The 27,054-nt window shown below is 46.9% G+C and overlaps 1 protein-coding gene and 1 long non-coding RNA gene across 5 annotated transcripts in view; one reads left to right on the top strand and one right to left on the bottom strand.

Annotated features, from left to right (window-relative positions):
• Positions 1 to 26,722, bottom strand: part of LOC121059790 — a 67,023-nt gene extending 40,301 nt beyond the window's left edge. The window contains exons 1-3 of one of the 4 annotated variants that reach the window (XR_005814627.1): positions 26,682 to 26,722; positions 24,729 to 24,822; positions 16,049 to 16,175 (exon numbers count right to left, since the gene is read on the bottom strand). This is a non-coding gene — a long non-coding RNA (uncharacterized LOC121059790). Of the gene's footprint in view, positions 1 to 16,048; positions 16,176 to 24,728; positions 26,219 to 26,407; positions 26,556 to 26,681 lie in introns of those variants that run through there. The other 3 variants (XR_005814628.1, XR_005814629.1, XR_005814625.1) reach the window with 3 other exon arrangements.
• Positions 557 to 16,227, top strand: CCR7 (C-C motif chemokine receptor 7). Its single transcript, XM_040536862.1, has 3 exons — positions 557 to 3,317; positions 10,035 to 10,084; positions 11,896 to 16,227. The coding sequence occupies exons 1-3, from the start codon at positions 3,308 to 3,310 to the stop codon at positions 12,958 to 12,960; spliced, it is 1,125 nt and encodes a 374-aa protein (XP_040392796.1). The 5' UTR covers positions 557 to 3,307; the 3' UTR covers positions 12,961 to 16,227.
• Positions 26,723 to 27,054: the final 332 nt, after the last annotated feature.

Genomic DNA, 27,054 nt, shown 5'->3' with positions numbered 1-27,054 from the left:
ACTTATGAGTTCTGCTTTCTAATACTATGCCCCTGTTACTCTGCACAGACTGTGTGCTGGCCAGGCACCATGCTCTGTGAGGCACTGGGGTCCTTTTGGTCTTGAGTTGTTCATATGATGTAGTTAGAGGAGAGACAGCAAGGAGACCAGTTTTATAAACAGGATGTAAGTGTGAAATACAGGAGCTAATATCTCGTGAGATTTCCTTGCAGAAGGAGTTGCAATTTAATGTCAGGTAAATTCAAGGTGATGTTTCAATTCAGCTCAGCAAATTCAATGTTTCGGTTCATGTGGAACCAACCTGAAATGAAATCTCCTTCTGAGCTAATTTCCTGTGGAATTTATTAGGAACTTCATTTTCTTTTGAGAAGTCATACTGATGAACGATTTCAATGTAGTTCTAGTACTGTGACCTGGGTGACAAATTTTATTACTAATTTCCACTTTTTTTCCATCAGAGGTGACAACAGCAATCTAGGTCCTAACATAAGACTGAAAACACCTAACTATCTTTTGATTTTGTTTTTTGTTTTTAAATAGTTAGTTGATCAAATTAATCAAATATAGTTTAACAAATATATTCTGGGGAGCAGATAGCACAGTGTGACTATCTGGGCATGGATGAGGGCCTGACCCTGAGAAGTATTACCTTTGTTCAAGCAGAATCACATGTTTGTAAGAAATAGCTCACGGGGCGCACATATTAAAGGGTATATGTCAGAAACAGAGTCACAAAGGCATGAAATAGACTGCAAATATACCCAGTCAAATTAAGCAGAGCTTTAATAAATGCTTTGAGAACTCCCTAGGTACAAAACATGACTGTACAAGAAGATTCAGTGTCATAAAGACATAGCAAGTTGTTTATTTTAAAATTTTCCAGTTCTGTCTTAAAGAAAACAATTTACTCGAACTGGCTCTGACAACACACAACTTAGCACATACTAAAACTTTGAAGCTAATGCCTGGGAATATGCACAGAAAACAAACTGCAAGCCATCTGCCTGCCTCCTTCTTATTGTATTCGGCTTCAGCCACTGTGGATCAGAAGGCAAGTTTGCTAAGACAGCCTGGTTCCCCTCTCGTATAGCTGTGTAAGTAGAGTAAATCTAGATGATCGTCTCTATCTTTACACAACCACCACTCCCACAGACAGCACTGAGACTGTTTAAAGGCTTTACACCCACCATTTCTTAGTATTCTGCCTGTACCTGAGAGAAGCCTTTCATCTCTCATCCTTCTTGGCGGAAGTGGTTAGAAGACATAACTCTCAAAAGCAGCGTACCTGCTTGGATAACTGATGAACAAAAGGAAAATAGAGCAATAAATAGTCACAGAGATGTGAAATGCACCTGCCTACAGAGATAAGTCAAAAGCAAGCGTATTGAAAAGCCAGTGAAGCATGCTTAGACAGAGCTAAGGAAAGTGCAGGTCACCTTCTGTAAAGCCAAATAAGTGTTGCTGGTCTTCAGGTACCTGACCTTGGGCGAGGCTGTGGGGACCCAGCATCCTGCACGGTGTGGAGGGCATGTTAAGGACCCCAAAACAGAATCAGGACCACAGTGGCACTGGCTTCCTAAGAGGGAAACACTGAGAAGGTATTTAAGTGAAAGCTGGGCTGGTACTATGTTTTAGGGGGACTGAACTGCAGAAGGATGTCTGGGTATGTTCAGAGACCACCCACAGGATCAATTACTTCAGATATATTTAATTTGGGACTGAAAGCTGGGAAGTGGCAGGTTCTGCTTCAAGTTGAAGTAGTTAGTTAAAGGCAAGGCAGTAAATGATCAGCAGTTTTAGGAGCAGAGTCAAATTTTTATGCACTCAGATTCTAATCAAGTCCTGTTTTAGCTCTGATTAACCATTACATTATCTTAATATACGTACATCCCACAGTATTTTAAACACAATCTTCGGATCTTGTGGTGCTAAACTATGCTAGAGAAAATCAAATCAGCTCTCCAGAGACTGCCAGAATTCCAGGGGTCATGGTGTTTTAATATTTAGGAGAAGAATCCTTCACTAAACAATTCCAGCTTGGATGCTGGCTAAGGGTACCTGCAGAGAGCAGGATTCTGCTGTGGGAAGTTACATGAGCATTAATGCTGAAGTGCTGGTGTTGATGTAACCAATCAATTCACCTAATGCAACTCATCTGCTCCTTGTAATACACATCCTATATAATGATCAGATTATCTTGAAAAGGACAGGCATTCACAAGAGCCAGACACTGGCTGCCCAGCACAGATGCATCTTATGATAGCTACCCAATTACACAATTATTTGTCTGATGTAGAGTAAACATTATCTCTAGATCAGTCAAGAGGTAACGTAGGTACAATAGGGTTTCCTTTTTCTACTTTTCTGGTTATGCTTCTACCTGTTAGAAGAATCAGTTCCGAGAACAGGCATCCACCTTGGACAGCCACAAACCAAAAGCCACTGATTGATACTGAAGATGATCTGTTTATGAAGAGGAATAGACAAATCAACCCCCTGTCAAGGCAGGGACCAGAACTGCCAGGGCTGTACGCTGAGGTCTGAAACTTCTGCAGTAACGTGATGCTGGGGAAGGCACAGGACAACAAATGTGCAAAACCTTTTTGAGGAAGATGGTGTGTGCTGATACTTAGCAGATGGTAGCGCAAAAACACCAAAAAGCAGAAAGAGGTGGGGAAGTCCACTTGCTTGGGAGCTGTTGATTGTCTAGAATGGGTGCTGAAAGCATGTGAGAGATGGGAGAAGGGGTGCCTGCTGCTAGCAGTCCTGCATGCTGAGATTTGTTACACGGTAGGTGAGCACCTTCCCTAGGAAGGGTCTAGCAGAGAAGATGGAAACTTCCCCCTTTCCTACAGCATCGAGCTCTGACGGATGATACACGATCTATTTGGGGGGAGAGAACAGTAAAGGAGACTCTTTCCTCTTGTCCACTTACCACAAATTCTCATATTCAAGTGTAAAAGCAGAGTCTGCTTCATTTTACTGAGTTCTCAGTAAAAAGTGTGTGTGCACATGTGTGCGTGCACAGCCCTCAGCTGGAGGCACTGAGGAAGCACCTGAACACATCGAGTGACTGAAGGGAGCACAACTTTCCTCTGCTGGTGAGAGCTCAAGGAGAAGGAGGAGGGTCTTCTAAATGTCAGTGACAGCAGGGCACGTCACTAGCTTCTTGCAGAGCCGCAGGAAGTATAAAAGGCAGAGCTACCCAAAGAGGGTCTCTAGCAGGAGCTGCTGCACGCCGAGGCTGCGCTGGGACGTACGATGCTCTCGCTAACCTTGTGACTTCGTTTCTGTTTGAAACAAGACCATGGACAGTGGTGAGTACCCCTTCTGCAGCCTCCGGCTTTGCCTTCAGTCTTAGTAATAAGGACAATGCCCAAATTTTGTGCGCTATGACACACGGATGAAGCACTTTTAACAGAGTAATTAATACAAAAAGTTTTATTCTTCCTCTCGTGTACTATGAACAAAAAAGAACTACTCAAAACTATCTTTTTCACAGGCTCAGCAAACTCAAGTCAATTACTTCAGAAACATTAAAAAAAAAAGGCTTGGAGGGAATTTCGAGGGGGCTTCTCTGACCCAAAGCAAGTGAGCTCTTCTCATCATTCCTATCTTTTTTCATGTTCCTTTATATAAAAAGAAACTGCCATCTCCTTGGTAATATTTTAATTCCATGAATAAATTAAGGGATTGAGAGTTTATTCTTGGCTAAACTTGTCCAATCTTAGGCAAACTGTCTATAAATGAATATCTTCACTGCAGCCACAAAACTTTGAACTGCTCTAAAAACTGTGGCTTTGCTGGAGCAGCCCTGAGCTGGGGTACTTGTCAGGTCTGCATTCCAATGGAGTGCTCCACCACCAAGCACACAGAGCAGAGCGATAAGCGAGAAGCATCAGCTCTTTGGCACATGCCATCCCCATTAGCCCAGGAGGCACAAGACTTGTTTCTGTCTCTTGCAGAAAGTTTTAAACATTTTGTTATTTGTTATTGTCACTTCACATCCAGTGCTCCACAGGCACTGACTTCACAGAGCATGAGTGGGTGGTGGGCTGTAGGAGGCAAACACACTGTGGGTCAGAGATGTGGAGATGAGATACAAGCTCTTTAAGACTGTATGATTTATTCCTTTTTTTGTTTTTTTGGCTTTCATATTTGCAAACACTAATTCCAGGGTGAATGAGGGAGGTGCAGGGAAGAGGGACAAATGTAGTAATACCTCATGAGGGCACATTAAACCAGATTAACCAAAATGGGTTTATAACACAACTAATACCTCCCTATGCCAGGCAACGTGGTCAGAGTTGTAATAAGGATGGTGAGAGGGATGGGATGGTAGCCACGGAGTCCATTCCAGTAAAGCCCTATTCCAGATGTGATGAATCGTCCTTTGCCATAATACGGAATGGGAGGGGTCTGCCTTTCTTCTTGGATATTTTCAAATCAAAGCTTTGAATTAATTGGGATGTGAGAGGATTCCCTATGCATTTCAACACTGCAGCAAGCAGTATGAAGGCAGGTGCAGATGTCCTGTGTCAAGCACTGCAGACACAACTAGACAGCCTGTGAATGCTGAGATTTGAGTGCCCAATTCCCTGCATGTGCCTTAGGCTACAGCACAAGAATAAGGAGCATTGGACTCCTCATTTTCTGAAGAAGTTGTGAAATGGAGATGCAGAACTTTAACTCATGCAATATCACAGAGAGAACTGGCCTCATACAGTCAGGGAAAATAACCACTTCTGGTATCTTTGTCTGGCGTTTCAGCCCCCAAACTATTCCTCATCTTCCAGGCAGCGATTTCTCCTCTTGGAAGGTCTGCAGTGATCTCTGGATTAAGCAGAGGGGGTTCCACTTGCAGTATCCAAATGTAAAGCAACAAACAGTGCAGCTGGAGCTAAGCCTGTGCTGAGTTAGGTAGGGGAGCTCAGGTCTCTCAACAGGGACGAAACGCAGCTGGGGGGTGCACTATGCTCCTGCTTGGTGCAAAACAGGGTACTGGGCCCCACGGGATCCGTGAGGCAGGAGCAGGGAATGGGCAGAGGGAGTCTTCTCATGGATGCATCCTCAGAGCTTCTAGCAATCAGTGGTTTAGGAAATTCCTGACCCAGAGGCTGCATACAAACCAATGTGTCATAACCCAACTGGAGCTGTTGGCCATAAATCACTCTTCGTGATCTCGTTTAAACTTTTGGCCCATGTAACACCATGAAGTTGTGTTGTAGGTTTCCTGTTTAGTGGGGGACAGCTGTTAGTCTGACCTTAGTTAATTGGTAAAGGCTATCTATGGCAGAAAAAAAGAAAAAGGACTAGTGAGAACCTGATAAGAGTATGGCAATTTTCATGCTTCAGGTTTTCTTTCCTACTATTGTGTTTCAAAGGGACGGTCCTAAAGAAATGTTTATCAGCGTTGGAATATGAACAGCATTGCTGTTAGACAGTTGTATAGGAAAGAAGATTGGCTCACCTGACGACTTTTTAAAATTTGCTTATCTCTGTTTATCTTGCCTTTTGATTCACTATTTCCTAAAGGAGGTGGAGACAGATAACCAACTTCTCCAACACAAATGTATGAATGTAGGAAATAGAAGTAGTTCTGTTACGCTCATTTCAGCAGTGAAAATGCTCATCTTTCCTTTGTCAGTTGTGAGAAACACAGGGGAAAGGAGGGGGGAGCAGGCACTGAGCTGTTAACTGCCAAAAGTCATTATATTATTTAAGTATGATTAATTCTTCTCAGAAATATCCGGTTCTTTCCCCAAAAGCCTACCATACTGATGGTGAAGAGGCACCAGAAACTGGTGTATGGGTACAGCTATCAGTAGTGCGTTACTCACTGCCTACACGTGTGCTAAGATACTCGAGACTCAAACTTTTACTTTGCAGTCCTGGCCAACATCAAAAATAAACAACCAGAGCAGGTTTGCTCTGCTTTGTAGTACTCACAAAAGCATTTCTGACTCTTGCTTTTCACTTTGCACATCCCTCAGCATCAACAGAGGCGAGCAGCTGCTTCCCCACAGTTAGAGCCAAATCTGTTCGGGAAGAGCTGACTTGCAGAACAAGAGGGAGTCCCTTGTGCAGCACGAGCCCCAGTGATTCCCACTGCAGGATTGTTTGTCCAGTTTTAAATATCCTACTTGGTTGTGTTTCCGCTCCTCCCTCCACCTCTGGGGAGACTTTCCACCAAATCCTTCTTGCTGTCAGAAGTTCTTCTGCTGTTACTTAGCAATCATTCCCCTTTTTTCCTAATTCCATGCTTAAATCTCTAATTCTGGGCATATCTGTGGGGATTTGCTGCTACTACTGCTTATTTTATCTTGCTTAAGATTGGCTCCTGATGCTGAAGGAGATTCAGATAAACTGCATGGGATTCATCTGTCCAAACCTACAAGCCCACGCTTCTGCCACAGCATGAAATGAACTGCACCACAACTGCCTTAAAAGCGTTTTCATTCCCTTTGCTATCAAGGGAACCAAAGCAATTAAGCAGATGCTGATGGCTAGAAGAAAGTAAGATGAATCCCAGTCCTTGTGCTTACTCCATGGACCAAGATTTCCAAATGTGACTTGCTGCTGCCTGATCTCTCCAAGCACTGCCATCAGCAGCTGCACATGTCCATCTGTGAGCGAAGAGGTGCAGACACAGGGCAGTTTTAAGCAGCTTTCAAAACTGCTGCCACCTTTCATAGGGGTGAGCTGGTGGAAGTCATCTCACCGTTCATCTGACAAAAGCTGTGCTGGGATATTCCCAGAGAGCAGAACCCCTTCCCTCTTTCTCTTGCACTAAGCAGTTCTCCTTTCCACCGTGTTTTCCCAGGATGGGAGCGTGCTTTTGAGAAGTGCAGCAAAGCAGTGCATCACCAGGGCTGGGGGCTTACTCAGGGCTTTACAGCATGCGTTGACTCATTAACTGTATTTTTTTTGTTGTTGTCTTTTTGTAACTAAGATTGTTAGTTCAACTGTTTGCGGGGACTTTTGAGAGGGTTTTTTCTTAATATTTTGAGGAACGAAACTTTACGAAAATACCCGCAGCCGAGAACTGCCAGAGGCAAGAAAAAGTAAAGCTACCTAAAATTGCCCATTTAACACCAAAGCGGGTCTCGTTTCCTCTCTGCAACCCGTTTGCTTCTGCTCCCCTCTCCCTTCCCCCACCACGCCAGACTCCTAAGAGCACTGCAGCAAGAAGTGAGTTTCGTCCAGTTGACCTGAAACCAGTGACTCAGGGACCCGCTCGACAAAGTAGTGCGGGAGACCACGAGGCTGAACTGCATCACCAGTTGTGCCTCTGCAAATGCGTAAGCTGAGGTGGTGGGACAGAAAGAGAGGAAGGAACGGTGCAAGCTCTTTTTTATATTGAAAATAGTTTGACATTTAAGATACCTAAAACAGAAACCGAGGGAAAAAACGATTGTGAAGTTCTTCAAAGGAATGATACTTAGCTGAACTGTTTCAGAATCGTTAGTTGAGTCACTTTGTTATCAGTCCCGTTTCGTTAGACACTTCAAAGTGTGCTTAAAAAACACCTCACTGCTGCTAGGCATTCAGGATTTTTCAGTTTAAGCAGGGGCTGGACTGGCCCTGGGAGGTGAAGGAAGATGCAACAACCAACAGAAGAAAATAGTATTGCACTTGGAGGGCAAGAGCCTGGGGATGGCCGTGCTGGTGCACCAGCCTGGCACTAGGAGGCACCGTGGTTGTGCTCTTCGTGTGGAAAAACGGCATGGTATGATTTAAGTTGGTGTCCTTCTGTGGGGACTCAGAGTGGCTCTCCTCTGCCTCCTTTTTATACAAATTCTTAGTTAATTAGGAGTTAACTATCTTTGAGGCCTCAGCCCCCGACAAATGGGGTTGACAGTGGCCAGTAGGGGTAACAATCAGTAGACACAGGCAGGCATAAACACAGCCTGCAGGAGTCCCTAGGAAACCAGGCTAATAATACACTGGGACAGATCATTTACGCTCCAATGGGTGTTTTTTTTTGCAGTGGTCAGGGACCCCATGCCAGTATCCCAGGGGGGGAAGGCAACTACATCTTAGGCTTGCTTTAACGTGCTGGGTAAATTTAAGTGGTTTGGGCTTTTGGTGCATTTCCTGTGTGTGATACGCAAAAGTTCGATAAGCATCTTTAAGGGAGAGATGGCTATATCAGGTGCTCACTGAAGCTCTTCCTGCAGTCTGGGACTGGTCAGACCGCAAGACATTGGACAGACAGAAACTACACAGACAGAAGCATTTAGCCAGGCCTCCTCCTTTCACCTCAAGCCTAATCTTGGCCAAGCTACCTTGACATACTCTCCTCCTGCACTAATGAGGCACTTCTACATGTTTCAGATTCCCTCAGGAGGATTCAGAGGTGAGGGGTCTAGTAACATAACTAAGCACCCAGGAGCACGAGGATAAATGAAGAATTTAAGAGGTGGGGAGGAGGATGACAAGGCACAAACTTCTACGAGGCCTAGTGGGAAGCTCACGCACAGGCCCCAGGGAATGAGAAATACAAGTTTTTGCACATTTCACCCATGTATTGCCTCTCACATGTAATTAAACACCTGCAATCACAGATACTGATGTAACTATTGCTGTTTTATGATGCTTTCATGGTGGGCAGTTACCTGAAGTAGTGGAAATTCATTCTCCTAGTCCAGTTCAGTACCCGAACAAAGGAGCTCTGCAAAAAAACAGCAGGCAGCAATCCAGAACAGAGCTGCGTACAACAGGCTGCTGAACACCAGAAGGGCAAAGGATTCAGTGAAATTTATGAACAAACAGGCTTATCTGTAGGAGGAAGGCATGCTCATTAGAAGAAACAGGCAGCCAAAAGCCAAAGGGATCTCCTGCCTCTGCCCCAGCCTTGCTCAGCACTCCTGGACCAGATCATCCGTGGGAAAGCAGGGGTCTGCTGTGAAGGGAACTAGCTGCTGCCGAGAGAGGACATCTTAGCATGAGCAGCACAGGATCACAGAACATCCTGACTTGGAAGGGACTCACAAAGATCATCGAGTCCAGTTCCTGGCTCCACCCAGGACCACACAAAAATCAAACCATTATTTCTGAGCACTGTCCAAACGCCTCTTTAGCTCCGTCAGGCTCGGTGCTGTGACCACTTCTCTGGGGGGAATCACGAGCACGATGCTCAGAACAGCAGATGCCAACTCTCCTCAAGGAGGGACACGTTCTGCTCAGGCCAGAGCAGAGAGTGAGGGCTTTTTCACAGCTGCCACATCACCTTCTAGCTTGGGCAACTTTCAGTCACAACTGCCTGGGGTAGATGCTGGCATGTGCTTTAAATAGAGAGAAGAGAAAGCTTTCACTGGCCTCTCTGTCTCTGCTAACCACAGCAGGAAGAGCTGTTTGTCTGAGATTGCTCTCACCATTATCACATCTGGCTCCGAATTTAATTTTTTCCCCCAGCTGTCAGCGTGCTGTGTCTCCACATCCAAAGGCAGCACAAGCCAGCTCTGACATTTAGACAAGCAATAAATTTCAGCCAGCTTCAGTTATGTATATCCCTGCAGGGAGTCGAGCTTTCCTGTTCTGCAGTCCAGTCACCTCTCTGTCAGGGAACAGCTGGGCCAAATTTATTGCACTCACAGCTGTATGTTTTTACGTGTCTTGGGTATGCTACACCCTCAGCTCAGATGGCAGCACAGGAGACTGGCTGCTGATTGTGCCTTGCAGAAGCATGAAGCTGGAGGGGGAGGAAACGACAACTGACTGAGGAAAAAAGTCTAAAATACAAATTGTTACACTACGTGTGAGTTAACTGTCTTTTGTTATCAAGCCTTTATAGATGAGACTGGAGGGGCCGGATTTCTGAGACTTAATCTATGCTTGACAGTAACTTGTTATATGACCCTGGGCTATCCTGTTAGCATCTTCATCGCTTTTTTGTTTATGCAGCTGTGGAGAGCTTTGCAGGGTTGAGAATGCCGCAGTCAAGTATGCTACCACTGCTTTTTCAAAACAAGCATCGTGTGGAAATCCCTACTTAAGTGCTGATACTAACACAGTGTCTCCTTCTTCTATAGGTAAACAGTTAAAGGTCACCCTTGTTTTCAGCCTTCCTCTAATTTTTCAGGTAAGATGTTGAAAACAATGTTGTTGAAATCCAGCCGCATTTGTGTTGTGGGTAAAGAGAGATCTCGAAAACTTTGACACGCAAAACAGCAGCCACCCACAGCCTGGAGAGATCCGTAGGGGACAGGGCTGCTCATGATCAGAGCCCAGCACCTTTGGAGGCGGGTGGTGAGAAAGCAGAGAGCATTGCTAAAGCATGAAGAAAAACAAACAAAAGAAATGCAAACAAAGAACGAACAGAGACAACTACATAGACCGATTCTAAGGTGGTGTTTTCTGTTAGAACCAGTTTCCATTATTGCAACAACGTGAGCATTTTCAGGAAAGATAAAAATATCACATGAAGAGCACTTGTGAAAAGTCAGCCTGGTGCTCTTTAGAAGTACCTGCTCACAGTGCTGGGCTTTACCTGCTCTAAGTACTGAAGAGCTGACATGCCCAAGGAGGAAGAGTGCAGCTGCCTCGAATGTGACATTCATCTTCTTCTGCCTATTCCTGCTCAGAGTAAATCTGAAGCAGGAAGAAGCCCAAGCACCGAGCTCTGCTGTGACCTGCTCCTGAACCACGGGCCTGGCCCCCAGCACTCACGCTCCTGCAACCACAGGAGCAGCCTCAACCACGCCATGGTCCCCAGCCTGGGCTCTCTGAGAGGCTCAGCAAGGCAGGGAGGGTTTTGCAGCCTGCTTCTTTTCCCTTTCACTTCTGGTGGCATGCCTCCAGATAGCACGCAGGATGTGGTAAAAGCCAAGCCTACCTGAGATGGAGAGTGTGCTGAGATATTCAGTGATAACATGCAGAGGTATCCAGGGGAAACCTTTCATCTCCCTGCAATGGAGAGAAGGTACTGGAGACTAATAAGTCTCAAAAAAAGCAGGGCAGAGATACCACAAGCTCAGCCTGCCCTGTAGATTATGTCAGTGTAGGAAGATGAAACGAGAATAATCAGAGCTTAAATCAGGGGCAGGGGCCTGTGAATGAGACACCAGCAACTCGTCCGTGTCAGCACGGTAACAATTTCCTGCTTCACTCGCCGTGTTTCCTCACAGTTTCATTGACACCTCTATTAATTTAGCAGAAAAAAAAAAACCAGCCTAGGGAGGCTCCGGCTTTATCTTCCCACAGAGCCCTTTGTTCACACCACTGGGTTAACTATTTTGCAGGCTCACCCCTAGCTGGGAGGGAGGGAGGAGAAGGCAGGAGGACAAGGAAGCCCATGAGAACACTGGTGCTCACGGTGCCAGGTTGCTGCTGGTTACAAAACCAACAGTTGCACCCCTCTTGTAGCACTTTCACAAGTGAGAAGTGTGTGTGAGCACCAGGACTATCTCAGATGGGGAAGAGAGGTGAAACTGAACTTAGAGAACACCTAATGAGTAGACTGGGTCAAGAGGAAATTTTGTCCCTGTTGAAAGAACACCAAAGGATGTGTTATTTTTTCTATTTTACCTGACAACCATGTACGTACAGCTGCATTTGGGTCCCGAAACATTCTGGAAAACAGCCACGCATTTGAATGTTCTCAGGTGTTGTTTTGGCTGAGCGCTAACATTTCTCACTGAATTCCCACAACGAGCTCCCAAAAAACCGCAAGCCCTACATACTTACCCAGAAAGCTCTCAGCCATGAGACCCTGCCAACTCAATTCACCAAGGGAACTCCCTGGGACTTCTCTGCTGGCCGTGGCTGGGCACTCCTGCTGCTTTATCGACCGGCATCAGGCCCTCGGCCTGACACCACCTGCAGCAGGGCAGCAGCCGTGCACCCACAGTACCTGTCTCAATGCGCCTTTTTTCCCCCCTTTCTCTGTTCTAGTTCTGTTCTGGGAACAACGTCACCGATGACTATGACTCCAACACCACCATCGACTACACCATGTTTGAGACCGTGTGTGAGAAGGAAGAAGTCCGTAACTTCCGCGCTGCCTTCCTCCCAGCCATGTACTCCCTCATCTGCTTCACGGGGCTGCTGGGGAACGGGCTGGTCATGGTCACCTACATCTACTTCAAGAGGCTGAAGACCATGACGGACATCTACTTGCTGAACCTGGCCCTGGCAGACATCCTCTTCCTGCTCACCCTCCCGTTTTGGGCCACAAGTGCAGCCACGTACTGGTGTTTTGGGGAATCCGCCTGCAAAGCAGTCTATTGCATCTGCAAAATGAGTTTCTTCAGCGGGATGCTGCTCCTCCTGTCCATCAGCATCGACAGGTACTTTGCCATTGTTCAGGCTGCCTCAGCCCACCGCTTCCGTCCCCAGATGATATTCATTAGCAAGATAACATGCGTTGTAATCTGGCTTCTGGCCTTCATCCTCTCAATCCCTGAGCTGGTTCACAGCGGTGTGAATAACCCAGACAACCATCCCCGCTGCTCCATCATTGCTAACGACCTGCAGACTTTCAACACTGGCATCAAAGTATCCCAAATGGTTTTTGGCTTTTTATTTCCCCTGGTGGTCATGTCTGTCTGCTACCTCATCATTATCAAAACATTACTCCAGGCCCGCAACTTTGAGAAGAACAAAGCCATCAAGGTGATCATTGCCGTGGTTATCGTCTTCATTGTCTTCCAGCTGCCCTACAACGGCGTCATGCTGGCCAAGACCATTTCAGCCTTCAACCACACCACCTCATGTGAGGAGAGCAAGAAGCTCGACATGGCAGATGATGTGACCTACACACTGGCCTGCTTCCGATGCTGCCTCAATCCCTTCCTCTACGCCTTCATTGGCGTCAAGTTCCGCAATGACCTCTTCAAGCTTCTGAAGGAGCTGGGCTGCCTGAGCCAGAAGCGCCTCTGGCAGCTGTCTGCCTGCCGTGAGAGCAAGAGGTTTTCCTTTGCCATGGAGACAGAGACAACCACCACCTTCTCCCCATGAGGAGAGCTACAGGGAGGCTTTAACCAAGCTGAAGGCTGGCGTGGTTTTGTACACTGCTTCTATTTTGAATTACTGATAGAGGAAGACCTGCCACTACTTTAGGAAAGGCAGCTGTAAGAGGAAAACCAAGGAACCTCCCTGTATTCCCCTCAGTGATCATTGCTATCCAGTACTCCTGTGGATGGAGAGACTTTGATAAAGCTATGACTAATAGTAAAGCAAGGGAAAGGGAGACCAGTGAGTCTTGAATTTATCATGCCATTTCACCTTTATTTTAGTCTTTCCTAGTCTAAATCAGAAATGCTCAAAATAGAACATTTTCCTTAAAAGCAACAAACAGCAAGAGAGACAGACACATGCAACAGAACTGCTTGTTTTAGAGCTGAACTTCCAAGAGCACTGTCCTTGCTTTGAACGTTGCATTTAATAAGACCACCTTTTACTCTCCATAAATACAAAAATGATGCCCATTGCACTGATTCAGCATTCAAGACAAAACAGCACCAAAGGACTCAGCCTCCAAGCATAACACAATATGCAATATAAGCTGTGAAGTGTCCTAGCATGCAACTCTCAGCTCTGCCTTCCCTATGAAAAGTGAGAAATCTGCTTAACTGATACCAAATCCGTATTTGGTACGATATGCATAATTTCAATAGCTATGCATACGATTGTGGCATCTCAAGTTTGTCAGGAAAAGAACAGCCACTTCGCTTTTACCTGTAGCAACGATATCTGGTGTTTCACCTATAAGGAAGGTGCATCCTAAGGAGCAAAAGTTATTGCATCCCAACATTGACTTGTATTCTTCAGAAAAGCTGCTTCACTTTAGCAATAAAGCCTCCTTCAGCTTCTGAAAAGACATCCGCCTGCACAAGGGCTGACGCAGGGGTAGCTAGCAAAGTTTAGATTCAAACTTCTTGCACAAAGACAATTTACAAGAACCAAGTAACTGGTGCCTCCCCAGCCACCGAGGGTACAAACTTGAACTAAGAAACAGATACTTCTGCACCAATCCAGACAGGTACTCAAAACATTATTTTTTACCACCTAGCCATTCAGCCTGTCCAAATGTCATCCTTACTACTGACATGATGAGCAAGTCTTTACTCACATCGTTGATATTAAAGCATGTGTTTTGGCAGACTGGTGCAGGAATGCTCAGCATTTTACAGATTCTAGCCCAGGACAAGTTTGTATCCGTTTCTTAAGGCAAGACTTAAATTCAGGATACAGTTGTGCCCATGGTCCAACCACTGCTATTTGCCAGTATCTGAAGCTCACTTATATCTAGCTTTATCAGCTCCTGTGGACGCAGTCTGCTGATTTTCACATACGTGTGGGGGCTTTCTGTGCTGTTGCTTGCTGACCTCAAGAGATAAAAAACACAAATGTGGGTTTTCTTCTCCCTTCCCAACCAGTGTGTCTTTCTAGAAGGACTTTTGCAGCTGTCTTTTTACAAGTCAGATACGTATTTCACTTATAAGCTACTGAAAATGTGTTTTGCATTCATACTGTCACTTCTAATAAAGAAGCCATTGACTGCAGTTTGATTTAATGCAAAGGACAGTCACAGCATTGAAGATTACTGCCAGGGTCATGTACTTGAAAGGAACATGGCAGCTGAACAACAGATTATTGTCATGTAAAACAAGACCTTGAAAAGAAACCCTGAATGTTACGCCAGTTGATGCATTTACTAGAAGAATGAAGATTCCTACCGACAGATGAATACCCTGGGAACTGCTGTTGCAGGACATCTGGGGATCCTCAACATCCTCAACTGGGGAGGAGTTGCTGCAATTGTTTGTGCATCTGTTATTGACTAGCACACTCTAATCCCCATAGCACACAGCTCTCCCCAGAGCCAGACATCAATGGCAAAAGGTCTTGGCCATGAACTGCTCTTGGTGCTGGGCAGGAACCTAACTCAGTGGACATACCATGCTCACCTTCCAGAGCAGCAGTTGAACAGTTTTGATTTGGGAAACCTGTAAGGCACATTCCAGTGGACATACAGAGCCATGCAGAGCAAAATATATGCCTACTAAACAGACACACTTCTTTCAATACTACTCATGGAACCATTAGGAGACATGCAGGGAACTTTCTGGATCATAGGTCAAAACCCAGAGATTTTGTTCTAGAGAAACAAGAATAAAATCAACCTTCAAAGAGAGAATTCAATTAGCTGGTTTTGAGATAACGCTGCCATTTATACAGCTGTCTGCCGATCATTAAAGAAATTCTCCTTCCTAAGCCCTTTGGCTCAGGGGTGTGGGATTTCGCCATGAGCTCAGATTCATTCTGCTCCGAGTTACCTATGTTGAGTGACAATCCCATCCAGTTGTTTCAAGCATTTTCTTTTATAATGGCCATGTTATACATATGATGAGTGCTGCTTCTCTGTCATATAAAAGGGGAGGGTTAAGACTGACACACTGAATAGTCTTTTGTTCTTGTTTTTCCCCTCTAGTCCTTGCACAGACAAGGCCCTTGGCTAATAAGAAGTTTGCCAGAGTAAGGAATAACTATAATACAGAGTCTTTTTAGTTTTCTTCATCAGTAACAGTATACTCTTGATGTGTATTCATATATGTAAAGCTGCTTTTCATAAAAAAAGATAATATGTACATGAATGTACCCTGAAAATACACTGCTTTAACTGAACCTTTTTATAAAAAATACACTCACCTAAATTATTCTAGCAAGGAAAACTGTTCCAACAGAAAATGCAATTGTACCCGTCTCCTGTTTAATAAAAGCCATTCCCCTTCTACATGCTGAGAATTTTCTAGGTTTTTGTCAACCAGATGTATTCTAAATAGGAAAACGTGCAGCTGCCTTTACAAGAATGAGAAACTAAAGCAGCATCTGGGACAGCTGCATCTGGTGCCTCCTCAACAAGACAGCAGTGACTTCAGAGTGCATGGCTCATCTTAAAGTTTAACAGAGAGAATAAGTCTGCCACTTGATGAAACATATTAACATTGACCTAAGATCCTAACTTGAGATTCTCTACTTATGTCTGAAAACTGACTGTATTTTGCTACTTGTGGAAAATAAATTATAACGATTTTAAAAATACCTTTGGTTTTTCCCTTGTATTTCCTGCACAGGATGTACCTTGTGTGTATCGTAACAGTTCATATCATATCCTTCTGATCCTGCCAAGAGCTGTTTGTTGATCACCCTAGCTTCAAATCAGTACTGCCCTACAGAAAAAAAAAAGTGTGAAACATTCTAATTTTAAAAAAGTTGGTTTTCCTAATCATACAGTAAACAGGTCACCAACAGATTTAGTAGTGGTGTTCATCTTTATTTTTACTCTCAACTTAATTGCCTTAATACTGCCCCAGTACTGGATATACCTGATGTCTACATATATGATAAGCTCTCATAATCTAACATTTTACCATTCACTTTTAATTTAAAAGGTCAGTAATGAAGACACCACATTATTGTGCAAATTGCTCACAGGGGAGGCAGTAACCACAGCTTAAAAACCTACGTACAAGGGCATAGTAGCAACTGACTCACTAGTTGCGATGAGCAGCCCATCTAACCCATCTCCGCATCTCAAACAGGCCAATGCTGCATGATAAACGCACACAGACCGTTTCTTCCCGACCTCCCCAGCTGATATAGCCCCCAACATACACAGGGATGGCCATTATCCTTTACAAAACTGTCTTATAATTGCAACCTTGGAATTAAAGAGAACAGAAAACGAACCTCAGAGAAAACCAGAAGATGTGACAAACGTCTAGCTTAATGTTTGAGTGCCAAAAGCAAGGATCATTTCTGCTCTCACTATACAATGCACATCTCTCATGGTTTCTTTCTAGAGAGAAAGTATTAGGCTAGTTTCAGCATCTGGTCCAGAGGTTCGAGTAGTGATAAGAGGCATCTCAAGACCACTGCACCGCAATACCACTCTAGATAATAGGTCTAAACCCAAGGCTCCTTAAATAAACATCAGGTCTTGCTCACCACAACTAGGTCAGAAGGCTCCACTGCTCTGGAATCCAGGGAACTCATCTGCACGAGAGACACAGCCTGCTGAAGCAGGAGCTCTGAACCAGACCACACAAACCATGAAACAGGACTAGAGTTTTACAGAATGCTGCCACACTTATAACAACTCCTTAACAACTCCCTAAGCTTCTCAAAAGCGACTGTAAATCAGATTTCTAAACAGGAAAGCTCCTGAATTTTAAGAAAGCAGATTACAGCTTATAACCCTGATTTAAATCAGTAAGACTCAGCCCACCAGGCAAGCACCCAACATCACACCTTAAACCATAAAATGTCCCAGCCAAACCAGGCAGAATGTGTTCTGCACAGAAAAAGTACGTTTCCAGGATGGATTTAACCCATTTTAGTATCTTTCACCAGCAAGACAGACAAAGAAACTCTTCACTGTGGGACTAGGACCAACCTCAGTCTGAAATCTTTACAAAGTCAATTAAAAAAGCCTTGTCCTCGTTACAGAAGGGGGCCATGGTCTGCACTAACCTATCTCAAAAAGTCCCACAGAGTCGTGTGGACTCCAGGTGGTTCCTCTGACACCTTCCTGCCCCACGTAAAGCATCACTGCTAATCATTTCTCCTTTCTTGCCAGTTCTTTGACATTTTTTTTTTTCCACTTGCTGGAGAATGAACTGATGAACACGATGGTGAAGGGGAACATTCTCCAGGCATAGCTGTGGTTGCTGATGTGCCACCTGGGTAGCTGCGGGAGGGAAGTACTTGTAACCCTAAGAAGAATGAGCTGAGGCAAACAAACCCTAAAAATAATGCACGTGGGTGATGAGGAAGGGTGGTGGCACTCTGCAACAATGAGGGTAGCTGAGGGTGGGCTATAGTTTCCTCTCCCCACATCTTCTTTTATATGGAAAAATAAATCAAGCTCCTGTTCTCAGGGTGGAGGTGTCAGTTCTCAGGGGAGAACTTTTTTCATGGCCAACGATTTTTCCCCCCCAGGTGTCCCCCCACCCACCGAGGCATCAATCCTCCCTCCCCAAGGCAGCCAGAGATGGGTTCCCTTTCTACACCAGGGTATTTCTCCCTTGCAAGCTGAGCCATCATGGGAAGGTTCTGGGGAAACTGAAATCAGCTGAGGTCTCAGCTGCCCCTTGTTCATACCATCACAAGCAGCTTCGTGACCTCCAAGTGGGTAAATCCTGAGGAGACTGAAAAGCAATGACTTTTCATGGATTAAATCAAGGCAGGACCACCTCAGAGCCTACTGTTGAGCAGCTGGCATAGGGGGGAAAAATAACTAGATAAACAGCATCACAACCCAATGCCAGACCACCTTACTACAGCTCCTGGCATGGTGAGAGCATGCTTTGGAGGGCTGGAGAAGAGAATTATCATTTTACACAATGAACTCTCTAGCACTGGATGTGAAAGACCGTAAAAACAAAAGGCACACAATGGGATGGGACCTTAACAAGGTTTTGTTTTTTTTCTTACACACTCCCCGAAACTGTCAGCTTATTCCTTGTGGTGACCTGTGTTAGTAGCCGAATGCACCAAACCAAAGGACAAGAATGAGAAAGGTGTAAGAAGATGAAAAGGAGGTGGCTGACTAGAGAAATAAAGATTACCTAGCAGTATTTGCTCTCTGCCAAGCCTTTTCCTGCTTGAATGCCCAAACCTCCAGACTGGCACTGAGCAATTCAACTCCAAGGAAATACAACCAAGGTAGCTTCCATTTTTTGGATGTTTCCAGTAGCGCTACAGCAAGGGGAGGGGACTTTTGGGTCTGATCCAATGGTCAAAACTTTGGACTAGAGCTAGGAAATGTAGGTCCTATCCCTGGCTCTGCTACTCAGTGATGTGAGTCAGTCCTGTTCCTCTTCCCTGAGCACTGAAGCAGAGATGGTAACGTCACTTTGCCGAAGCAGCAATAGGAGAACCTAGCTCTATTACTACTGCCACAGATAGGAGCCTTCCCACTCTCTTCTTGAAACAGAAAAGCAGTCCCAACACGTTCAGGTTTTGCAGAAACTGCAAGTTTTCAAGTGCGCACATGCAGGGTTGTGAGTAGCGGGCTAGCCTAGCTAGCCTATTTTCAAACCGTACGGGAAGTTAGTTTTCACTTTCACCTTCCTGTAAGACCCCAGTCCTTCACAGAGCTGAGACTATTACCTGAGCAGGGAGTGAAATCTTGGTAGCGAACACCACCTCTCATTGCCACGGCTCGTTACAAAAACCTTATTCAGGTCTTGGCAAGTACAGAGGCTTTTGGTTCACCTCTACCACATGCGTGGCAGGTTCAGAGCCAATCTAGGCATGATCTCATGTATTTGTCATTGCTGAACCCATGCAAATCTTCAGCTTGCAGGAACTGAAACTCTAACTTCCCTTCTGCTGCTTTGTTTTTTTAATTCAATTGTCTAAAATAAGATAGCGAGCAGATATTTACTTTCCTTTCTTTACTGACAAGCCCTGTTGCACAAAACCCTAATTTCTGAGAGATTAAACGCTTGACTGGGAAATTTCTGTGACAGATGACCAACTCTAATGCCTAAAATCATCCTGCAAGCAAAGAAAAGCCCAAATCATCTCCAGTGCCATAAATAGGCCAAGAAGCATTCCAGGATTCAAAGTCTGCACACACCATCCTTTATCGAAACCAGAGCTTCTCCCACGTATTCTCACTCTTTTTTCTTTAACGTGGTCTAAAATGCACCGAAAGCAACAGAAACATTCATGAAAAGTCTGCATTACCTTGGGAGCTGGCGTGCATTTTTCATGGTATGCAGCATGAGAGAAGAGGCAAAATCCCAGTGGATATATACATGCAACCAAGCGTACTTCTGAAAAAGCACAGGAAAGAGAAGTTACTTACTGTGTTTTTCCCTAGGTGCTGACAGTTTCTTTGGCTTTGCAGCCAGAGCAGATGGATTTTGTATGTCTGTTAAGGCTTGAAGAATCCTAAAACTGCTGCAGAAGCCCTGGGTAGCGACAGGGCCATGACAAATTCACTGACCTCAGCAGTCTGTGCCTGTCCTGGAGGTCACACAGCAGCATAAGCATCAAGAGCTGTGCTCCTCTGGGACAACATCCTAATTTGTACCACTCTAACCGACAATGCCAAGTGGCCAAGTGCTTCCAGAAACAGAAAAAAGCTTTTAAAAAAGGCTCTTAACCTGCCACGTAATAAAAAACAAAATCTTCACAAGTGACTCACGAATCAAAGCACCTTTTCCAAAGACTCCTTCAAGCCTCCATTTCCAAGAAACGCGAGTGCTTTTACATGTTTCACACACCCAGCAAAGGCAACCCATTTCCTACCCAACCGTCTGAAAATGAAGGTGCTGAGTTGGACATAGAAAAATCTCTGTCTGATCAACTTATCACTGGTTACTTCCTCAGATTTCGATCCTGCGGGCCTTGAGCGGTCTAGAAATTAAAGTTAGGCATTCTGGTTTACCAACTTTAATTACAAGGAAAGTCAATGTGCCCATACCCCACCGAAAATGGTGACCGGTGGCTGCAGAGGCCTCCTGCGCTCCCCAGTTCCTTTATGTAAGTAGCAGGTAGTCAGCACAACCCGAGACTTCTGCAGTACCCACACCACTTTGCATCTTATTATCAGGGAATCAGCCATCTACATGCGAACGTTAATGTGGAAGGAGGTGTGAACACACACACGTGTTCAGGTTTGCATGTCTCCCAGCAGAACTGGTTTCAGATTCCGGGGGCTATGGCAGCAAAATTCAACACCCCGCTACATCTCACTGCCAGAGCTGCACAAATAAAAGCTTATGTTTTGAGGGGAGAGTTGACTGATTCCCTTGGCGATAACATGTTTCTTCTTCTAACTTTTGGCCACACCAAGCAGTGAGAAAGAATCTCTACCCCCGTGCCAGGGCGGGGAGGGGGAGAAGGAAAAACAAGTCTCTTTCTGGATGACTAACGCAGCCAGCAGCTCTTGCCACTCTGCTCTCAGCCCTGCTCTTCAACGGGGAGTTGCACAAGGCTCCTTTGAAGAGGTTAACACCTTCTCAGTCGATTCTCTTCTGCATTGCCAGAGGGTCACAGGTAGCTGTAATGCTTGTGCTCAAACTTGACAACCTGACCGCACACAGAGGTGAGCTTCAGCAAGAGTCACAGAGCTGTACTCCAACAGACACAGCTCCCACCAGGTGCAAGGTGGCAAATAACCAGATCTTTACAAGATTCATCAAAATGTCTTCACTGCCAGCAGCTCCTGGTGGGATCCCACACCCTTGTATGAGTGAGCAATCCCTCGCTGCCTGGACCAGCTAACAAAGCCGCGAGGTGTGCTGTCGGAGACCTGGAGGCCGTTTTAAAGCACGCTGCAGGTAACAAACACCAGAGGAGGTCTCCGAGCCATCAGAAGCAAGACCTGAAGTGCTGTCAGAGCCTGCCTCCCCATCCTGTTTGGGGTACAACGCGGGCTGCAGCTGTTGGACGTGCACCCGCCTGCTGCTGGAGGAGGCGGTGGAGCACGGCCCGTCATCCTGCAGCCCTGCCACACAGCTCTGCTGCCATGCACGACACCTCCAGCAGCAGAGCCACCTCTGCTCCTACCCGAGGGTGGTGAGACAATGCACCAGCGAGACGTCGGTGCTGCAGAAAAGCTGCCCTACTCCGGCATTTTAGGGCTTCTGGTACCCGCCTGCCCCAGAGACCTGTTCCTGAGCCACGGTGGGAAGCAGGAGGCGAATTGGGATGTGGTCTGAGCCAACACATCCCAAAGCGGACAGGTCCCAGCACCACAGCAGTAACGTCTCCCTGGGGAGGTTGTGTCTCTGTCCCACGGGATCGCGGCCTAGCCAGCCTGCTAGGCGCAGTCAGACCATGGCATGTCTCGGATGTGTCGCATGTGAGGAACACCACACCTTCCCACCAGCCACGCAAAATGCTTTTGGTGGGAAAGGTGCAGGGAGAAGTGGAAAAAGAGGGGAGCCTGGACGTGTCCGGGACACCTGATGGCTCTAACGACTGGCCATGCCTTACATATCTGATACAGCACCCTGGAAAGAAGGGAGGAATCTCCTTGCCAAGCAGTAACAGTGATCTTCAGCTTGGAAATTAATTCCCCTTATAATCAGTAACACAAAAGGAGTCTTTCCTTACAAGGCCTTTCCCCCTGCACATGAAGTTTGTCAGGCACAGCACATGCCCCGAAACACACTGAACTGAAGCATCAGTGACCAGCAACCAAGATGAAAACAATTCCTTCTCCTTCCCGCAAGGGGAAGCTATCTGAAGAGAAAAAGTACAGATTATATGCAAAGTCAGGTAACAGAAGACACTCTGACAACCTCCCCAGGCACTAGAAGATAACCTCTGGAAAACCATGACAGCACAGCCGGGCTCCAAGTGACCCACAGCACACACAGAGCAAGTCCACAGGTCACAGTCTGCTTCTGGTTTTGGTCACCATACAGTTGGGGTATCTGTCTCAGCTCCCTGTCAGTAAGCTGTGATTTATTTATATTTTTTAAAAAAAGACTGCATGGACATTATCTCCTCCACAACCCTCTCTCCAAGTTGCTCCTCTCTCCTCTTCCAGTCACCCAGGAAATGAAAAAGCGTGCTCTTCTTGGAAGAGGGTTTCCAGCCAAACCTCTGATCTCTGTGCGAAGGTGTTGAGTAAACCAGCCAGCAAAGACAACCAGCGAGAGCTGACTCTTTGAAAGATGCTGCCACCGTGTGGGAAAGGCTGAGAAACGAATGCTCCATCACAGCCAGCACCATGTATCTGCCGTCAGACTGCTCCCAAGGCAGCCAGGGACTCCTGGAGAAAAAGCTCAGGAAAAGTTATCCTCTGAAACAAAAGTGGGGCTTCAAACAGTACTAGGGAAATCACATCGGAGTCCTCTGTGGGTAGCCAGGCTAAAAATTTTAGCTTGGTTTAAATTAAATATACTGGAAGTGCTTTTAAAATGGCCCTGATTAACTCTCAGTCAGACTGCACGTCTTTTCTACATGATTTCAATAATCCTCTTTCAATTCTGTGCTCCCTCATCTCACCTGTGGAGAGCTCAACTTCTTTTCTGTTATCACATGTGGCTCCAAAACCTGCACTTTGGCAGCAGCCCTTTGAAAACCAGTTGCCTTGAATGTAACAGCAACTTCTACAAACTCCCACAATCAGCCAAACCCCTTGAGCCCTGCGCTGCTCCCACATCCATTATGAAACTCAGCTTCAGCTTCTGAGCTCTCGTAGATGACCCAAGGAGTACAAGCTGTCATTTAAGCCAAGACCTCACCTGATGACTCAAAGAGCTAGTTGTTTTTACGCAGCAGCTGAGAACAAACTTATCGGGGCATAAATTTCACGGCATTAAGAAAGCCATAGCGGCAGAAGTTAGAACAGAAATTTCTGCATCAGATGGTGCGCGTGTTAACCGCTAGTGAGCTTCCAGTTTCCCTAAAATCCCGCCATCTTAACAGATTGTTGGGTTTATGTTACAGACAAATTTCAGTATTTTTCAGCAAAAACGCATGTGAAAGCTTACAGAGTTAGGCTGTTTCTTACATAGTGGGGAATATTCTTATTTCAGACACTGGTGACCAAACCCCTTAAACACTGCTTCCATGAAGCCTACACTTCCAATTAGCATGGGACACGATTTACCTTTGTATGCTATTTTTTAATATGGTCTGATATGGGGGCAATTGCTACTTTCAACACGTTTAAAAACCCCTCCATTCCAAAAATTTCCTGTGCTCAAAACCAGAAGAGGCCCTGCGATACGCCATCCTTCTCATCCATGCCATCCACGGCTGTGGAGGGACTCCACCATCCAAAAAACCAGAAGGGTGCATTGCAGGGCTCTGAAACATAGCTCACTACCTCCATTTCACCTTCAAACGTGCTTATTGCAAACTGAAACCTTCCTGGCTCCATGTGGGTTGGCCCTGGTAGTGCCTCTTTCCCCTGTCTGCATAGAAAATCAGTCCTTTCTTTGCGGCTTTCTGCAGAAGTTAAATGAACAAAAACAACTAAGATTGCTCCACCTATGCAGCTGGCTTTTACCTGAAAGGGATACAGCCCACAGTCCACACTCCACCCACAAAAACCTTAAAGAAATAAACATACAGTGACATAAAATCTGTTATCAAGGAAAGTTTCTCCACACCCCCATACAAAAACACTTGAGTATTTTGTTCTCCGAGATGCTGCCAACCTCCTCCCCACGCAAACCAGAACGGGTGCAAGAGATAAAGCATCAGACATCCCCTTTAAGGCTCAACGCTAGACAGTATCCAAATACCATTAAAAACTAGGAGACAAGCAAGAGGCAAGGAATTCCTGACATTTTCCAAAAGATGTCCAAGCAGACCAAAAAATAAAATTAGCAATGCAATGATAAATGGAATAACAGCGTGTTTGTGCATGATGCTCCATTACAGCAGGAAAGACTAGCTCGGAGTAACTGAGCAAGAACTGTCCTTTAATTACACCAGGACTGCCAGTAGGACAGCCAAGGTCACATTTTGAGCATGAGTCTCTTCCCACTGCTCAGAAAATGTGGATTTTATTGTTGATGTCAAAAATCTAGGTGCAGGGACAGGCACTGCAGGGTAAGCTGTTGGGACAACAGGGCCTGAGTGGGTTGGCAGCAGGGAGTGGTGTGACTGTTTGTCTCTGCTGTGCTGTTCATCCAGCTGCGGAGGCTCCAACCTGCTCCCACAGCTTTTAGCAAAGTTCCTCAGCCCGTGAACAAATGCAGTGATGCTGGAGGACTTGAGGAGAAGGTTGCTTCCCCTCTTACCTGCCACAGTGCCATTTTTTGGGGTCTCTTCTCCTGGCTGAAGCGCTCTCCACTGCTGTGGTGCCTCCGGACACTGTGCATCCCCCAGCTTTCCCTGCAAAGTAAATGTGTAAGAGCACTGGTTCCACGTTTGACAGGCTCTGGACAACAGTGCAAAGCCAATCTGTAGTACCAGGGCTTCTGTTAACCCTCCCCGTCCTGCCATTTCAACTTTCTAGGCACTTCGGTGCTCTTCTAAGCATGCCCATGGCTGACTGCACAGAAAAGGCTACCCAACACCTGCAAGTAGGTGGACAACGCACCAAAGCGATACAGAAACTTCTCAATTCCAGCCTGAACTTTCTAACACTTGCTCTGCGCTCTGTCTCTGCCCTCGTGGTTCACTTTTCTGAGCAGAGCACTTGGCGTGGCACGGCTTTGTGAACCAATTCCTCCAGATTTCAATGAGTCCTGATCACTTCTTCACCACAGGCTCTGAAGAAACACCAGGCTGAGGGATGACAAACGCCTCAGCAGAGAGACTGGCGCTTGTAAGATCTGGTTCTGTGAGATCTGGTTCCCTTCCCAGCTTGCCTACACATTCCCTGCGTGATCCTAGACCAAACACTATGGAACAGCAGGTCTCAATTCCCTGCTATAAAATGGAGCCATTAACACTTAATTTCTCTCATCCATTGTCTGCCTAGACTGTAAACTCAGTAGGGAAGACTGTGTTTGTACAGAGTCTAGCATGAAAGGGCCTCCAGACATAAATGAAATATAAAATAATAAAAATAATTTAAAATCCCCAGTAGGCAGCTGTAGAAGTAGCAGGATAGAAGAGAAACACATGCTCGCCTTTTAACGACAAAAATAAACACCCTCCAGGCAGTTAGGAGGCTGCTGAACCCCATGGCTGCAAGGTTTCTCATTGCTTTTCTGGGATGGGCTTGCAAACCCACAGCTCCAGATCCCACCAGGCAGGTCGAGATCCCATTAAATGCGGTCTTAAGTTAAAAGAGGACAGAATTGGACCGGGCATTAGGAGGAATTCTTCGCTTTGGGGGTGTGAGGCACTGGGACAGGCTGCACGGAGACACTGTGGGTGCCCTGAAGGGGCTCAAGGTGAGGCTGGATGGGGCCTTGGCCAACCTGATCCGGTGGGTTGGAGTTAGGGAATCTTTAAGCCCCTTCCAACCCAAACCATTCAGTGATTCTGTGATTCAGGGGAAGAGCAGGGACGGTCACCGCTGCCCACACAGTGCAGGACAGCATCCCACAAAGACCTTGCAGCCAGAACACACAGGGATGAAATGGCGCTGCCAGAACTGGTCCCAGAACCCCGCAGCCCCAAAGACACCCCCAGAGCCCCCAGCCTGGCCCCACAGCGGCCACAGGCCTGGCCCCAGAGCCTCCAATGGCCCCAGAGCTGCTGCGAGCCTGGCCCCAATGCTCTGAAGACCCCAGAGCCCCTCAGCTGGGCCCCAGAGGTGCTGCAGCCTCCAGCCCCTGAGCCCCCACGACCCCCCAAAACCCCACGGCCCCCCCCGAGACCCCCCAGCCCCCATAAACCCCATGGCCCCCCAAGACCCCATGGCCTCCAGAGCCCCCCCGGCCCTACCTCAGAAGCGCCCAAGGCCTGGCCCCGAACCCCCAAAGCGCCCCCAGACCCCCCGACCCCCGCCCCGGCCCCCCCTCACCTCGGGGCCGCCTCCCCCCCCGCCTCCCGCCTTCTTCTCCCGCCGGGCGCCACACACGCGTGCAACCACGCGCCCCCCGTGCACACGCAGCTGTGCCCGCGCTTGCACGCCCATCCCGGCACGCGCTCGTGCAACAGCCCGTGCACGCGCACAGGCGTGACTGCACCCGCACGCGGCGGTGCACGCACTGGGGCGCGCGCAAAACGGTGCACACCCGTGCAATGACACGTGCACCGCCGTGCAATGACACGTGCACTCCCGCCCGCACACGCACACGATCACGCGCGCCCCGCGTGCTCGCCCTTTCCCTTCCCGCCGCCGCCGCGTGGCGCCCCCTGGCGGGAAGCGCCGCCGGCACCGCGCTCCCCGGGCACGTGACCGGGCCTCACCACTCCCCCCGCACCGAGGGGGGTCACGCGGCCCTGCGCCGTCCGCCTGCGCTCGGGGAGCTGCGAGGGGCCGTGCATTCCCCCCCTCCCGCCTGCGGCTTGGAGCATCCCGAGGCTTTAAAGGGCGGGGCCGGGCAAGCTCAGCGGCAGTGATCGGGGTGAGGCGGGTGGGTCTTGATGTTCTTTTCCGAGGCTGGCTGGGCTCCCCTTCAGGGAACCACGGCAAAAAGCAGCTCTAGGATAGGCTCTTGTTAGTCA

This window comes from Cygnus olor, chromosome 25 (genome assembly GCF_009769625.2).
Source record: "Cygnus olor isolate bCygOlo1 chromosome 25, bCygOlo1.pri.v2, whole genome shotgun sequence".
NCBI lineage: Eukaryota > Metazoa > Chordata > Aves > Anseriformes > Anatidae > Cygnus > Cygnus olor.
The sequence above is the reverse complement of the archived record's forward strand: the minus strand, read 5'-3'. Positions and strand labels throughout refer to the sequence as shown.

What these genes read in the sequence shown, in the direction of transcription:
- CCR7 (XM_040536862.1), top strand. An exon ending in GCCTTCCTCTAATTTTTCAG is followed by an intron (nt 10,085 to 11,895) that starts GTAAGATGTTGA and finishes TCTCTGTTCTAG; the next exon opens with TTCTGTTCTGGGAACAACGT.